This window comes from Neofelis nebulosa, chromosome 12, assembly GCF_028018385.1.
Source record: "Neofelis nebulosa isolate mNeoNeb1 chromosome 12, mNeoNeb1.pri, whole genome shotgun sequence".
NCBI classification, from domain to species: Eukaryota; Metazoa; Chordata; class Mammalia; order Carnivora; family Felidae; genus Neofelis; species Neofelis nebulosa.
In genome coordinates this window covers 89,356,643-89,374,053 of record NC_080793.1, presented here as the reverse complement: position 1 = coordinate 89,374,053, position 17,411 = coordinate 89,356,643, and the positions used below count along the sequence as shown (strand labels likewise).

The 17,411-nt window shown below is 36.1% G+C and overlaps 1 protein-coding gene across 4 annotated transcripts in view; it reads right to left on the bottom strand.

Moving 5' to 3' along the window:
• The window catches only part of RIC1 (RIC1 homolog, RAB6A GEF complex partner 1), a 147,414-nt gene that overhangs the window by 62,551 nt on the left and 67,452 nt on the right, over nucleotides 1–17,411 (bottom strand). For 3 of the 4 annotated variants that reach the window (XR_009251896.1, XM_058695853.1, XM_058695855.1), the window contains exon 3: nucleotides 13,213–13,292. The exons of the other annotated variant lie outside the window; for it this stretch is intronic. Coding sequence is in view for 2 of the 3 variants with exons in the window: in XM_058695853.1 (XP_058551836.1) it covers nucleotides 13,213–13,292 (80 nt within the window). In the remaining variant the exon portion in view is untranslated. The remainder of the gene's footprint in view (nucleotides 1–13,212; nucleotides 13,293–17,411) is intronic. 4 annotated transcript variants of the gene reach the window in all.

Sequence of the window (17,411 nt, the reverse complement as noted above, 5' to 3'; positions counted from 1 at the left end):
AAACTGGAAGCCCTCTATTTTCCTTTATGCAAATACTCTCATTCATTAGAGAGCTGAAGTATTATAAGAACTTTAAAGCAAATTTAAGCAAATCCTGAGTCCTCAATGACTGCCATTATAAAATTAGAGATATATTTCACACAGAAGTTTCTATATGTTCTTCAAAATTAAGTAAAAAGTGTTAAAAATTATATTAATAAAAAAACTAAATTTCTGATAAAAAATACTATTACTTGTAGTTCAACAATAATTTGAGTGTACAGTATCAGACTTTTGGAAGGGAATCATAGAAGATGAAGCTGGAGGGGCGCCTGGGTGGCGCAGTCGGTTAAGCGTCTGACTTCAGCCAGGTCACGATCTCGCGGTCCGTGAGTTCGAGCCCCGCGTCGGGCTCTGGGCTGATGGCTCGGAGCCTGGAGCCTGTTTCCGATTCTGTGTCTCCCTCTCTCTCTGCCCCTCCCCCGTTCATGCTCTGTCTCTCTCTGTCCCAAAAATAAATAAAAAATGTTGAAAAAAAATTTAAAAAAAAAAAAAAAAAAAAGAAGATGAAGCTGGAACAATACCACTAGATGATATAGAGCACTGAATGTCAGGAAAAATAGCAATAAATCGAGCATTTACTATGCATGAGTGTACAAAATGTTCTGCACACATTATCTCAAATGCCACATGTTAATAATCCTTTGAGACAGGCATCATTTTCCCCCTTTTTCCAGAAAAGAAACTAAAGCTTTTGCTCATGGTCACAGAGCTGGTAAGTAAAGGAGTGAGCCTGTGGCTTCAATTCCAGATCCTAGGACACTGACAACTACTAGAGAATTAAGGAGACTAACAAAAACCTTTGCAGAAAAAAATATGAGAATGGATGCTCAAGAATGGACTGCGGATGGAGTGGGGAGAGGGAGTGGAATCTGTAGATTAATTAGGAGGCTGTCAGTAAGAGTACACAAGGAATGGGGCATCTGGTGGCTCAATCAGTTAAGCATCTGACTTCGGCTCAGGTCATGATCTTGTGGTTTGTGGGTTCGAGTCCCACGTGAGGCTCTGTGCTGACAGCTTGGAGCCTGCTTCGGATTCTGTGTCTCCCTCTCTCTCTGCCCCTCCCCTATTTGCACTCTGCCTCTCTCTCAAAAATAAATAAACAGTAAAAAAATTAAAAAAGAAAAGGACACAAGGAAGGACTTGGGACAGTGGCAGCAGAAATGTCTTTTCAGACAGCTTTATCATAGCCTTTTTTAAAAGGAGATAATAAAAGCATACTGAGAATTGTCATCTCTGCTTAGTAATAGAGGCTTGTCAGAGACAGGTACAACTGCATTGTACACATTCCTGGATGGCATTCAAGCTACTGGGAAATATTCTATTCTTCATTCCTGGGCACTTAAAATAGGTATGGTCATGTGATTGACTCTGGCCTGTAAACCACAAGGGGGAGTTACTAGTGCACTTCTAGGCAGACACTTTAAGTGCCAAAATTGGTACGCAATGCTATTTTATCCTCTACCACAGGGACATGGCCTATGTCAATGCATAGAGTATACTACATCAAATAACTAATAGACTGCGGTCCACTAAAACGCAGCAAATTAATAGTCTATGATCATTGTTCATATGTGACTTTATTAAATGTATAGTCTGAGAAGGAGAAAGAAAAAAGAACAAAGAAAAAGGAGCACAGTTTAAGAGACTTGTGGAACTCTACCATGCATAACAACATGTACAGTGAAGAGTCCCAAAGGCAAGGCAAGAGAAGGAAGCAGAAAAAATAACAAATAATGGTTGAAAATGTCCCTAATCTGATAAAGACATAAATCTAACCATCCACTTAAGGTCAGAAAATTCCAAATAGAATTTTAAAAGATTCATACCATGATACATTATATTCAAACTACCGAAAGACAGAGTCTTGAGAGCTGCAGGAAAAGTGACATATCATATACAACAAGGGATCCTCAGTAAGATTAGCAGCCAATTTCTCATCAAAAACCATGGAGGCCAGAGGCAGTGGGATGACATATCTCAAGTGCCGAAAGAAAAAACGTCAACCAAGAATTCTATACCCAGAAAAATTATCCTTCAAAAATAAAGGAGAAATTAAGAGATTTCCAAATCAATGAAAGTTGAGAGAATCTGTTGCAAGTAGACCTTAACTACCAGAACCCCTAAAAGGAGTCCTTTGTGAAGAAACAGAAAGACAATAGAGAATAATCCAGTCTTACAAAGAAATAAAAGAAAAATGATAAAGGTAGCTACACAAGTAAATATAAAGCCAGCAGTGCTATATTTTTGGTTCAAAAATCCACCTTTTTACCTACGTGATTTAAAAGACTAATGCCTGAAATAGTCATTATAAAGCTATGTGTTGGGCACACAATGTATGAGGATGTAATGTGTCACAATAAGAACATAAAAAGGGAGGGACAGATATGTACAGGAACATACTTTTTATATACTATTGAAGCTCAATTGTTTTTTAATGCATTCAGGTTGTTGTGAGTATAAGATGTTAAAATGCACTCCTCAAGGCAACCACTAAGAAAATAACATACAGAAAATGAAATGAGAAAGGAATCAGAATGGTACATCACAAAAAGTCAAACACAAAAGAAGGTGTTAATGGAAGAACTGAGGGACAAAAAGATATGCCACACAGAAAACTAACAGCGAAATGGCAGAAGTCCTTCTTTATCAGTAATCACTTTAAATATCACTCAATTAAACACTCCAATTAAAGGCAAACACTGTCAGAATGGATTTTTTAAGAATATGATTCCATTTCAAAGTTTTCTATAAGAGACTTACTTTAGATCCAAAGACCCTGAAAGGATGGAAAGAGATCTTCCATACAACCAGCAATTAAACACAGCAAGGTGTTAATAAGAAGACGAAGGACATTACAGACAATTCTCAACTTAAAATGACTTAACGTTTTTCCAACTTTACAATGATGTGAAAGTGCTACGCATTCAGTAGAAACCTTACTTCAAATCTGATCTTTCTCCAGGCTAGAGATACAGTATGATAATCTTGTGATGTTGGACAGAGGCAGGAAGCACAGCTCCCAATCAGCCAGGAGATCCCAAGGGTAAACAACTGATACACTTACAAAAATTCTGTACCTGGGGAACCTGGGTGGCTCAGTCAGTTAAGCAACAGACTCTGGATTTTGGCTCAGGTCATAATCTTGCAGTTGTGAGATCAATTCCTGCCTGAGTAAGCAGCCTGCTTGGGATTCTCTCCTTCCCTCTCTCTCTGTTCCTTTCCACTTGTGCTCTCTCTCTCTCAAAATAAATAAACTTTAAAAAAAATATCCTGTACCTGTACAACCATTCTGCTTTTCACTTTCAGTACAGTATTCGATAAATTACATGAGCTATTCAACACTTTATTATAAAATATGCTCTCTGTTACATGATTTTGCCCAACTGTAGGCTCATGTAAGTGTTCTGAGCACATTTAAGGTAGGATGAGCTAAACTTTGATGTTTGGTAAACTAAATGCATTTCCAACTTAATATTTTCAATTTGCAATGGATTTACTGGGGTAAAATCCCATTTAGGTCAAGGAAGATCTGTACATGTAATAAAAGGGTCAATTCAGCCAGAAGAGTACCACAATTACAGATACACCACAAATATATGAAGCAAATACTGGCCAAACTGAAGGGAGAAACAATTCTATCATAACAGCTGGGAATTTCAATATCCTACTTCCGTCACTGAGAGAACCAGACAGAAGTTCAGAAGGGAAAGAAAGAATCTAAACACTATACACCATTTAGACCTAAAATAAATACGAATACTCCACCCAGCAGCAGCACAATACATGTTCTTTCTCAAATGCACAGGAACATTCTCCAGGACAGAACATCTATCTGGACAGAAAAATATCTCAGTGAATTTCAAAAGACTGAAATCATACAAAGTATCTTATCTCACTACAATTTAGTAAAATTAGACGTCAATCATAAAAGGCAAACTAGAAAATTCACAAATGTGGAAATTAAACATCACTTAACCAACAGGTCAGAGAAAACCCAAAGGGAAATTAGAAAATACTTTGAGACTGAGGAAAATGAAGACACAACATCATGGGATAAAGTAAATGCAGTGCTTATAGGAAGATTTACAGCTAAAATGCTTACACTGAATAGGAAGAAAGATCTCAAATCTATAACCTAATTTTACACCTTAAGAAACTAGAAAAAGGAGCAAACTAAACTCAAAACCAACAGAAAGAAGGAGATAATAAAGACTGGATATGAGCAAAATAGAGAACAGAGGAAAAAAAAAAATCAATGAAAGCAAATCAGTTCTTCAGAAACTAATAAAGTTGAAAAAAACTAAGAAAAAAAGATGACTTATTACTAAAATCAGAAGTTAAGGTGGGGACATCACTACTGGATTTGGAGAAATAAAACAGATTACAAGAGAATCCACATATTTAGTGAACTTAAATCCCCTACTTCTCTGGACATAATATCCAGTAGAGGCAGATTATGTTTAATAATTCAGAAGCCTAGATAACAATAACAACAGCAACTTATTAAGAACACGCTCACGGGGCGCCTGGGTGGCGCAGTCGGTTAAGCGTCCGACTTCAGCCAGGTCACGATCTCGCGGTCCGTGAGTTCGAGCCCCGCGTCGGGCTCTGGGCTGACGGCTCGGAGCCTGGAGCCTGTTTCCGATTCTGTGTCTCCCTCTCTCTCTCTGCCCCTCCCCCGTTCATGCTGTGTCTCTCTCTGTCCAAAAATAAATAAAAAACGTTGAAAAAAAAATTTTTTTTTAAAAAAAAAGAACACGCTCACTTGTTTTTCTCATTTTATACACACAAAAGCATAAAAAGGGACTTGAAAAGCAGCTTTTCTAAAGTGACTGTGAAAAGGAGAGACTAGATACAACCCAGGTATCTCTAATTTAAAATGGATTCTCTTCTCTACATCTCTCAACTGCTGTATCTTTAGCTCAAGTAGTAACATCAAGTCCAGTATCATTTAAAAAAGTAGGAAAAATGAAATCAAGCCCATTCCAGAGTTTTGTTTTACTAACATATTTTTCATTAATTAAAAGTACAGTTTCTCAGCTCTCCATTCTAATGAATGTAAGGCATTCTTGTCAACAAGCAGCCCCCACGGGGCAATAAAACTTCCATAGGGTAGGTCAACTATTAATCAAACTTCCCACAGCCTTGAGGAAGCAGATTCCCATCAAACTGACAAAAATCAAAACTCAAACTACAGTACTCAGAAATAGGTCATAAAAATTACAAAGGATGTCGTAAAAGAAAAAAAATTGCCTCTAATTTATGTCAACTGTGCTTTGGAGGGCTAAACAAGGTGACACAGAAAACTGCCACCACACAATTAAATTCAGCAGGCATTTATTGCAACAGCCTCTGCTGTGTAGGACATCTCAAATACATTCAAGGCCAGCTGAAGAAAATACTAATGTGGTAGATAACCGAATGGATCTGGGAGGTGGAGAGGATGGACAGGAACTTCAGGAGTACAGCTGATCATGCACTATTTCTCCTGTCAAGGTAACTAACCTAAGTCTGGGCTTTCCTCACAAATATAGCTCGAGTCCTGCAAGCAAAACTTCCCCTGACAACCTAGCACATTCCCCTAGCTGCTAGTACCACTTTGGGGAATCATTCGTTCACTTGGCATCTGCTTTTTATCACCATTACCTTTAAACAGTTCTCTCTTCATGAGCAGCTAGCTTATCCCTCCTTAGCACCCTATACAAATAGGAGGCATATAATAAATGTTTGATAATGATAATGAAGATCTCATTCCAGATTTTCAAATCTTTTTTCCTCTGATTTTAGTAAGGTATAACTGGCATAGAACACTATGATATTAAGCGATAAAACATGATTTGATATAGATATAGATATATATAGATATAGATAGATAGATAGATAGATAGATAGATAATAAAATGATTACCACAACATTAGTTAACAACCATCAATTTATGATGAGAACTTGTAAGACCTACTTCCTTAGCAACTCAGATTTTTTGTATCTTAAAATGATTCTGGAATGTGCTATGCTTAATCTAGGGACTTCTGGCAATTCTAGGTGGTGAATTCTGGCACCAAGAGGCTTTGGTTCTCCAATTAGTTACAGAAAGGCCCAGAAAGGTTTCTTTTCTCAAACTCCATGCCTCGTACTTGATCATTTGTAGTCAACACAATTGTTTACTAGAGTATCAACAATGAAAGTATTTCTGGGTGAAATAATGATTATCTTGGATGTGCTAAAACACACTCCAGTGAAAAAAGATGGAAAACTGTTCAAGCTGACTGATGGGCAAAACCCTGGCCAAAATTTATGCAACAACTATAGTCAGACACTTGTGAATGGGCAGCACAGGACTGTGATCCTGACTGAAGAAAAACAAAGTTTTCTGATAGAAGTCACTTTTCAGACTACCATGTAGGACGGGAGAACCCAAACATAGTTTGGCACTCTCAGTACGTTGAGGAAAAAAAGATTAAAGTTCAGGAAACTATAAGTGACCATTTGTGGAGGAGTATCAGAGGCAGAAGATACAGAGAAAGAGCTCTAGAAACCTTCCAGGTTCCCCTGGAGTCTGCATGAATACTAAGCTGTGTGTACATATATGGTGAGACCCCACAAACCCGCCAAAGAATAACTGGCAGGGTTTTAAGCTGTAAAGTTCATACAGGGCTGGGAGACATTCCAGTTCTGACCACCCAGGGAGAATACACCTTGTTTAGGACCAGATCATTCAATAGAGAGCTCAGAAGGGCTCAGCTAGCCTACAGTAAAGGTTGAACCCACCCTAAAATCATACAAACAGACTTCAAAAAGTTCAAGGTGATCTACAATTTAACAGCCACTCAAAACACAAAATCTCAACATTCCTTAAGGAAAAGAAAACTCAGACACTCGATAATGTTGCACAGTTTCCATCATCTGATCTAAAATCAACAGACATGTGATACGACCCAGCAATTCTACTCCCAGGTATTTATTTACTCGGGAGATATAAAGCTATAACTGCAGGGTAAACTGGGAATGGAAACTAAAAAGAAGCAGACAAGGTTCACAATTTCACTTTTCATTGTTTTTTGTTGTTTTTTTTTTTAAGCATGATGGGACTGTACATGAGGGATCAGCTATTTCTTGGGTATGAGGGAGGACAGGAGAGTTGAGAGAAAAGCTTTATATGATATTATGTTTGACTTGAGCTTCTAAACAAGGTGATACAGTTTTGATAAGTAAAACACATAGTCAGGGAGGCGCACCAAGAAAATAGCGAATGAACAGACATTACATAGGAATTGGGATTTCAGTGGACTAAAGGTAGGTGTGGCCAACAGGGGAGTAGTTTTCAGTGCCCAGAATTTATACAGTTACATCGCCATCAATGTTATAAGTGTTCATGCAGTTATGATGTAAGCTAACACATAAAATATATAAAGTTCAATACATATGTACATTTACAGAATATATACATACTGAAATCAAATGACACATGTAATATTTTGAGAAGATCAAAGGGAATAAAAAATATTAGGATAACTAACATACTTTTCAAGTTTACAAAATTAATTTAGAACAAGGTACACTGTTAGAAAGAATACTCTAATTCTATAAAACCTTAAGGGAAAAAAGCAGATAAAGTTTATTTTCCAGAAAACACTAAAATTTTATTAGTAAAATGTTGGGGGAAACTTTTCACATCTGTAATCCAGACCTTTTCTCTTCTAAATGTGATGTAATTTCACTAAAATTTCTGTCCCTTAAATGTTACAGGATTTTTGAAAGAGCAGGTCATGTTTAAATTAGAAAATGCGAACCTCGGGGCACCTGGATGGCTCGGTCAGTTAAGCATCCGACTTTGGCTCAGGTCCTGAGCTCAGAGTTCATGAGTTCGAGCCCCACATGGGTCTCTGTGCTGACAGCTTGGAGCCTGGAGCCCCCTTCGAATTCTGTGTCTCCCTCTCTCTCTCTGCCCCTCCCCCGCTCACGCTCTCAAAAATAAACTTAAAAAAAATTTTTTTTAAAAGAAAGAAAATGAGAACTTTAAAGAGCTATTCCCTACTTGCTTCCCACCTGACACTACTTCTTTAAGTCAGCTGGTAAAAAGTCTGAAATCTGATAAACTATGTTGGGGGTGAGGAAAAGGAAACGAGAGGTTGAGTTTTAATAGTTGTTTTGGAGGTTTTTTCCGGTGAAGATAATCCGTATAGCTTTAATATAATTAAATTTACTGGGGCGCCTGGGTGGCTCAGTCAGTTAAGCGGCCGACTTCGGCTCAGGTCACGATCTCGCGGTCCGTAAGTTCAAGCCCCGCATCGGGCTCTGTGCTGACAGCTCGAGCCTGGAGCCTGTTTCAGATTCTGTGTCTCCCTCTCTCTGACCCTCCCCCGTTCATGCTCGGTCTCTCTCTGTCTCAAAAATAAAAAAACGTTAAAAAAAAAAATTTAAAAAAAATATAATTAAATTTACTGAATTTTAGAATATATATATATATATATATATATATATATATATATATTTTTTTTTTTTTTTTTTTTTTTTTTTTAATAAAACTTTGTCCTCAGGAAGGCTGGTCTCTGACAAAAAAGGTTGACAGAGTGGAAAGACAGAATAAAAGAAAAAAATCTCTACTCTCAACAAAGTATACATTATGATGACATATTTAAATGATTTTCATTATGATAAAATTAAATATGATTCACAGTTTTAAGATCTACTAAACTCATATTTAAACATAAACAAGTGAACACATTGACTCCAGCGAAACACAAGTTATTTCTGATTTCTCCCTGGCACAGTTTCTTCCATTACTTTCAGTGCCAGTTCCAAGACATGAAAGAAAAAGCCAAGATGACCTTTAGTGGACAAGTCCATCCACTGGTCTGTATAGCTCACATGAAAGGACATTTTAATACAGAATGAAATGTACAAAGGCACAAAAGATATAAGAGGTGAAACTTATTAATCAAAGAAATTAATGACCTCTGAGGATAAAGAGTCATTTGATAAGGATGCCACCACTGTTGAAAGTGGACTCCCAACATCGACAGGAAGGATGCTGGACACACTAGGTGGAAACTACAAAAGATGATGGGGATATCTGACCTGTTCTCAGCTGGAGCATAATGGAAAAAGACATGCAGTCTAAGGTCAAGATGCTGTCACACAATACAGAGAAGCGGAGATACTCTAGAAAAACTCATGTGATGAACTCATAAAATTTACAGAAGAGAAACAAGGGATAACAGTGTTTCCATAACCGAACAGAATACAACTACTGGCCTCAATTACACTGCCTCTATTCTTTTTTTTTTTTTTTTTAATTTTTTTTAATGTTTATTTTTGAGACAGAGAGAGACAGAGCGTGATCGGGGGAGGGTCAGAGAGGGAGACACAGAATCCAAAGCAGGCTCCAGGCTCTGAGCTATCAGCACTGAGCCCGATGCAGGGCTCAAACTCACAGACTGTGAGATCATGACCTGAGCCGAAGTTGGATGCTTAACCAACTGAGCCACCCAGGTGCCCCACACTGCCTCTATTCTTAAGAACTATTACATATAAATCACTCCAGATCCTTTGTCCTATTTTTGACTCCCTACTCCTCAAATAAACCCCAAACTAACAGATGACTAGATGGGCATAAATAAGGTTGAGGCAGTAAAGTATTGGTCGTTAAGAGTAATATACAATTGGGGCACCTGGGTGGCTCAGTCGGTCCAGCATCTGACTTCATTTTTGGCTCAGGTCATAATCTCATGCATTTGTGGATTCTAGCCCCGCGTTGGGCTCCACACTGACAGTGCAGAGCCTGCTTGGGTTTTTCTCTGCCCTCCCCCAACAGTGTCAATAAATAAACTAAAAAAAAAAAAAAAAAAAGAGTAATACCCTATAAGCTAAACACTTACGTCTGAATCATGGCCATGCCACTTACTAGTGACTATCGACTGGTCAGTTACTTAGCCTCTCTGTGCTGCGGTAACTGTACCTAACTACCTCAACAGGGTTGTTACAAGGATTAAATTAGTTAGAAAAAGTGCTTCGAATACTGTCTTGACAGAGCTTACAATGGCACAGATGGCGATGATGATACACTGTCGAAACTAAACATTTTTTTTAAACTCTCCTCAAATCCATGTATGAATCACTTTCCAAGTTTTAAAAACATGAACTCCTATATTCCTCCAAACAAACTGAAGAAACAAATATTCTTATTCCCATTTTATAAATAGGTTCTACAGGAAATCTAAGAAACTAACCAGGGTACAGTAGCCTGGCACTAAAATATACAAGGAGATTCTAATTTGCTCTGCAAAACTGTTTCCCTATAAGATATTTTGTTGGATTTTATATAGCAATTACTAGAAGTTAAACTGGGAAACAAGTACATTATCAAGTCAAATATTAAAAAACTAAAAATCACTTAACATATACATATAAAATATGATTTACACATTAAATCACTTTTTATATATTTATTCGGACAGAATCACTTAAAATATTAGAAACACAGTAAAAATTTGGTGAAGGAAAAAGTATTTAAAAATAGTATTAACAGCAGCAGCTGTCCTTTATTAATTTTCCCACAAACTAGGCAGTTACATGAGCACTTAATACACATGATCTCATGTAATCCTATGAAATAATCACTACGGTTGTCTCACTGTACAGATGAGGAAACTCCGGTTTGGGAGGTATTAAGTAATTTGACAGAAGCTGCACAGCTGAAAAGAGAAGGAGTGGACGCCCAATACCAGGTCTACAGGACGCCAAAACCTCGCCCTTTGACGAAGGCAATGCACTCCTCATGCCACTAGGGCAGGACACACTTTCCCGAGCCACAGAGTGAAACCCATGATCGTCAAGACAGTGGAAGAAAGCCCACACTTTTAAAACACACAATGTATTTTGTTTAGTCCTCTAGCCTATATACTGTCAAATGCAGCAAAGTTCACGCACTATCAGAACTACTACTCAGTTAAGGGGCGTCCTCTACAGTCTTAAAATCAGAAGGTAAGCAACTCTTTTTAAATTCTCTGCAACACGAAAAGGGAGTCTCAAAACACTATTCCAAATCACTGTAAACATATGAAATCGTGGTAGTGACTTGAAATAATGGAAATGGTATTTTTCATTGTGTCGACAGATGTTATCTCCCTACCCTGCCCATCTATACTAGTATAAATCAAGTAATTATAGGAGCATGTCTACATCAAGCAAGAAAATGGGTTTAAATGTGCTAGTTCAAAATGCACAAGTAAATGAAATTAAAGACACTAATTACAACAGTTCTTCAAAAGGCTCACAGAATTATCACTTAGAATGAAAAAGTAAGTTTTATATTACCCATAAAACTGCATTTAAAATTTCTAAATACATCCTATCAAAATATCCATAACACGTTAAACAGCAGCACAATTTATATACCAAAAGAGTTTTTGCATTAAAATTTTTTATTGAAAAAATCAAATTAAATTCCATCATTTAAAGAATTTCTGTACTTTACAAAAAGATTTCCAAAAGTCAACTTACACCTCAACTAATACAATAGTACAAAAATAGATGGCTTATGGAATCAGAAACATAGATAGTTCCTTAAAATCTATGCTAAAGGGATCTGAGTTACATTCTACATGGCCTACATTTCCATCTCCCAAAGTGTATTCTCAAGAATTTTAACCAGTATTGACCAACTTTCATAACACAATTTTTTAAATAAAATCTTGCCTTGTTTATACATTTTTCAAATACATTGACACTTTTAAACCATAATGAATATACTGTACGTAAATCAAAACTCTTGGAAAATTCAAAAGCTGAAAGAAGCTGAAAACTCACTAAAGTTCTACCATTTAGGAGCAATTACTATACACATATATTGCTCTAGCTTTTTTTAAGATACTTTTTGTTTTGTTTTGCAAAGTTGCAGTCACATTACATGTATAATTTTATGTGACTCGTTTCTCTACTCAGCGTAATATGATCAGGTTCCCAAGTTTATAAATGTTTTGAAATATTACATTTAATGATTATATATTATTTGAGAAGAATGTACCACAGTTACCTTCCACACCAAAACTCTATTATCACACTTTTGCGTAGATCTACTATCAGAAGCTTCTAAGAACACATTTTACTATTCCTCTACTGGCAGAGCAGTAATTTTTAAAAAACCAAAAACTATCTTTACATATTAAAACTGTATGTTTCTAAAAGATTTGTTTTTAATGTTTTGAGTTACTAGTATTTAGTTTGAGCTGCTAATTAACACAAGTTTCTTTTGTGTTTGTTAGTTATATTTCCTCTTATTACTTTTACCTATTTATCTTTTGAAATCTTTGGGTTTCTTAGCAATTTGTCTCCTTAAAATATAAGATACATTTTTATACATAAAATTACATAAACTATAATATTTTATGAAAATATAAAGATAGAAAGCCTCGGCCCTATTTACTGAAAAAACTTCCTCCAGTTTGTTACTTTTAACGCTGTTGTTTTTTTCCTGTTAATTTTGAGAAATTTAAACTTTCATACATTAAAATGTATTTTCTGTCTAATTTCTTATATACCTAATAAATTCTGGCCATCTCCTACCATCTAGAAGAGTGGTAAGTATTCACTTATATATTCATCCAGCTTTAATGGTTTGATCTTTTGCTTTAAAATTAAGATGTTCTTTTATTTCAAAAGTTCTTTCAATAAAATGTTCTTTTATTCCAAAAGTAAAGCAAAAATGTTAAGGAAAAAAAATGCAAAACATACACAACAACATGGCTTAAAGATCAAGTTCTAACCAAGAGGTAACCCCTGCTTGGGGTACACTTTTTTTCTCTGCATGTATAAAACACTACAGGAGTGTCAGTAACTTATATTGACATTTCATTTCTTTCCCTCCTGATGTTTTAGCTCCCCCCTAACAAGACCTGGAGAATGCTAGACTATATTAGTAGTGATCCTGAATGTCCAAGAAGAGATACAGTACATTCACCCAAGATTCCCAAGTAACTAATTACTTAGTTACAGAATTCTTTATTCAAGTAATGATAGTTAGAGGAGACCTGGCAATTTTTGACATACTATTTTTAAAATACTGACTTGGCTTTATTTTATTCACTTCAGACAATGCAAAACTGGGATGTTTTTTATGAATATAAAGTATGCAAGTCAATTGTTAAAAGAATGAAAGACAACAGACTTACTTGGGATACACTGGTTCATAAAGGTACTTGTCCCCTCTTGTAGATGTAATATGAAAAAACAAGATGTAGCCATATGCAGTCTGAAAGATAAATTTTATTTGCCATGAATTAAAGGGTAAGGCTATGACTAAAACCTTATATTTCATTTTTATATATTCTTACTTTGAAAACACTTCACTCTTGGGAACCCTCTTCTGAAGAGCTATAGTCTAACTATCCAATTAAAACAAAAAGACTTTAATACAACCCATCTTGTTTAACGTAACCCATGAAGAGTTTTTATATTTTAATATTTCATAGATGTCACTGAAATCAACAGTTCATACTATGTTGCAGACATTAATACTCTAAAATTAAATTATACTATTCAATAGCAGATGATTATTTTGCAAAATATACAGACCTTTTTGAACTCAGCAACATGGCAACTAATTTTTCTAATTTTTAAAGCAACAATGTCACCAAATAACAGTAGAAAATCCTTCACTCAACTCAAAGTTTACACAACATAACTTCAAAATGACATATTTACCTATTTCAAAATCAATCGACTGGCTTCCGATTTGCTATAAAATATACCAAGACACAGAAGAAAAACAGAGCAAATCTTCAGTTTCCAAATTTGAAGATCAGTTAATTTTTCTAAGTTAAGAAAACGGTATTAAAATATAAATTGTATTAAAACATTGTCTGATTATGGCACACATCTGTGAATTGTGAAGCTCAAACAACCACTACACATTTAAGTGTACAAATATACTGTTTCTAACCAAACATTTTCAGGCCTGAGAAAAGTGGCAACTGCTTGGACCCAACTACTACATGCTAATACTGAACTTTTTTTTTTTTTATATATATTTTTATTTATCTTTGAAGGAGAGACAGCGAGAGAGAGACACAGCATGAGTGGGGGAGGAGCAGAGAGAGAGGGAGACACAGAATCCGAAGCAGGCTCCAGGCTCTGAGCCATTAGCACAGAGCCCAATGCGAGGCTCGAACTCACGAATGGTGAGATCATGACCTGAGCTGAAGTTGGATGCTTAACTGACTCAACCACCCAGGCGCCCCAATATTGAACTCTTTATCATTTTAGAAGCAGGTGGGCTTTTACCCAAAGTAGAACAAAAAAAACTGAAAAAAAAAAAAATTATCCAAGTTTTCAAATTTTTTTCCAGTACTTGCTTCTGTTCTTCACTTAAAGGAACACCAGAGGAAAAACAATTTCTTCAGCAATGTGTTCTGTTTTATTTTTAAGCTATGAACTTTCCTATTTCATAATATATACCAAAACTCTAGAGTTCAATATATTGGGACACAAAAGAAAAGAGGCTGAGATCATCCTAGTTCCTCATGGGCAATTTTACATCCTTCAAATGTGCAGAATATGGGATCAAAGGAAAACAGATTCAAATCAAACTACATCAGACATCATAACCCCCACACAGATCAGTAATTCTTTAAAATTTGTCAGCTCTACTACTACCTTATATGGGCTAGAAAAGTAAAATAATTTGGGTCTAGCACTGAGATGAATAACATGCAAATGCTGTCTGGAGTATCAGTCACTCAAGGTCAGAAGTTCAACATTTCAGAATATCAAATGCTAATAATATACTTGGAATTTTAACAAGTGCTTAGGAGACTATAATGCCAGGGAAAATATAGCATCATTTGCAACAGCATTTAGAAAATTTTATACATGTGATATACTAGATGAAATTATAAATGGCTTGATTTACTCTTCTAGTATTCTGTATCAATCTTACTAAGTATCTATAGCTTCGCATGTATATTAAATGCTATATAGTTCCAGATCTCACTGACCTTTTCTTTAACAGTCTTCCTTTGAACAAGTTCTGCTTTGAACAATCTAAAAAGTTCTGGTAATAAATGATCATCCTTAAAAAGTAGCATCTTCATTGTAAACTATACCCAATCTGTTATTATGCAGTATTATGATGGCCTTTCTCTTCCCACCTTCAAAATACTGCCAATGAGCATACTACAACTGCTTAATCTATAGGCAACAGTCCCAATATCTACTTACAGTACAGATACACATTCTCTTTCACTCTACACACGCACACGTTTCTTTCTCTCTGTCTCTGTCTCTCTCTCTCTCTCTGTCTCTCTCTCTCTCTCACACACACACACACACACACACACACACACACGATGCGCGAACTAATTTTTTCTAAGAAAATGAAAAGACAAAATAAAGAAACTCGGAGTTCTCTTTCCTGGTATCATCCCATATCTTTTTTTTTTTTTCTTCTTTCTCCAAGGCACACTACTGGATTCTGTGGTTGTCATTACAGAGGCCAAACAATTTTTGTAGGCAACTTGAATGGCAAGTCCTCAAGTCTCTTTCTTTAGTATACCCAGGAATAAGGGTCACAGATACATAAGAATAAAGGCTATCAAGAGGATAAAAGAAAAGAAGTCACTACTTAAGTGGCGAATGGAATAGACTTGTCTCTAATAACACCACTTAAAAGAACTGGAAACAATTGCAAAGGATATTAACAATGCATCAAAAATTCAGTCAGTATGAACATTCAGTCAAAGAAGTATCATCTTCTTTTTTCAATTGCAAACTGTAAATGGAGATTTAAAAAGCTCTGCAAACAACCTCAGATAATTCCACAGTTTAAGAGAAGAGTGTGAAATCTGGAGGTGGCAGTGTGGTTGATGCCATCACCATTATTAATTGCTTGTTTGTATTTTGCTTTGTCTGGCATTTGGGAAATTTCCCCTTGCTACTTACAATTAAAAATATTTTAAAAATTATTTTATGACTGCATGACATAAATAAAAGTAATTTTATATTTTAAATCCAACTGCATCATGATACAAATCAACTGTTAGATGCAACTAATGCTTCACCTGCAGGAAGCGATTCCAATACCTTCCTCTACTATCCAATGCCTCTATTGGACATGAATTCACCACATGCTTCAGAATTCAAGTCATTATGCAATTCCTCCTTAGGACATACCATTTTTATCATGAAGAATAGGACAGATTCATGCATCTAGCTCCAATGATGCATCACAAAGATTTCTATGATAATTAAGAGATAAGGATTTGATGATTTTAGAGATGTATCTTCTATCCCAACATCTGTCATGTTAGGGTTCAAATAAGGCTGAACTAACAGAGTAGCACTTTTCAATTCTTTACACTGGTTTGTAAACACTGTTTACTGTTTTTATATTAATTATACATGTTCAAATACATATAATTAATCACCCAAATCCTACCACAAAGAATAATTACCTAACATTTCTGTATAATCTTTCAGACTCTATACATTCAGACACATGAATCTATTTAAATGGGAAATGATTAAAAACAGCTATATATATCAATCACACACACTCAAAAATCGGTGACGACTCTTTTGACATGAAGTCATCAAAAATTATCCCTAATACATACTTACTACTACACTTTTATAACAGAGCACTAATTTAAAAAAAAAAAAAGTCTTCTGCTTCCAACCAGGATGGTTTAAACTGAAGCCAATTTATGCTCTCATCTGAAAACAAAACAAAAACCTGGACAAAATAGAAGAATGGTTTTTGAAACACCAACATGAAGCAATGAAGGCCAGGGATCCCTGAGAGATGAAAAACTGATAGGAGTCCTGTAATTGCCCCAGCTTACTCCCTTGGGAAAGTTTCCAGGGCACAGCAGTGAGAAGAGGGACTAAGGCAGAGCCTGGCAGACTCCCTGACTTGAGGAATGAAGCTGAGAGCCCGAGAGGAACGAGGCAAACAATGTATACAGAAGAGTACCAGACAGGAGAGAGCTGTGCACAGACAAAATCCAAGAGTACCACACACATGCATGTGAGGAAACTACTCGAGGTAGGAGAGAACACAACCAAAAGGATTAGTCAGTAAAGAAAATGTGTGTGGTGCTCAAACAGTCCTGAGAACAGTGCCTGTCCCACAGACTGAAGAACTCATAATTCACAGGGAAGAACGTAATTCACAGACCGAAGAACTCGTAATTCACAGGGAATTGACTGGAACACTCAGGGATGTGGTCCTCAGGTATTCCTGTGGCAATCCTAGGAAGGTATTCCCTTAGTAGTAGGGGATAATTACCTTTAGATTGAGCACTGTTCAAAACCCGCATTACGAAGCATAAAATAAGACACGGACATATACTGTCTCCAAGTAATCAATACT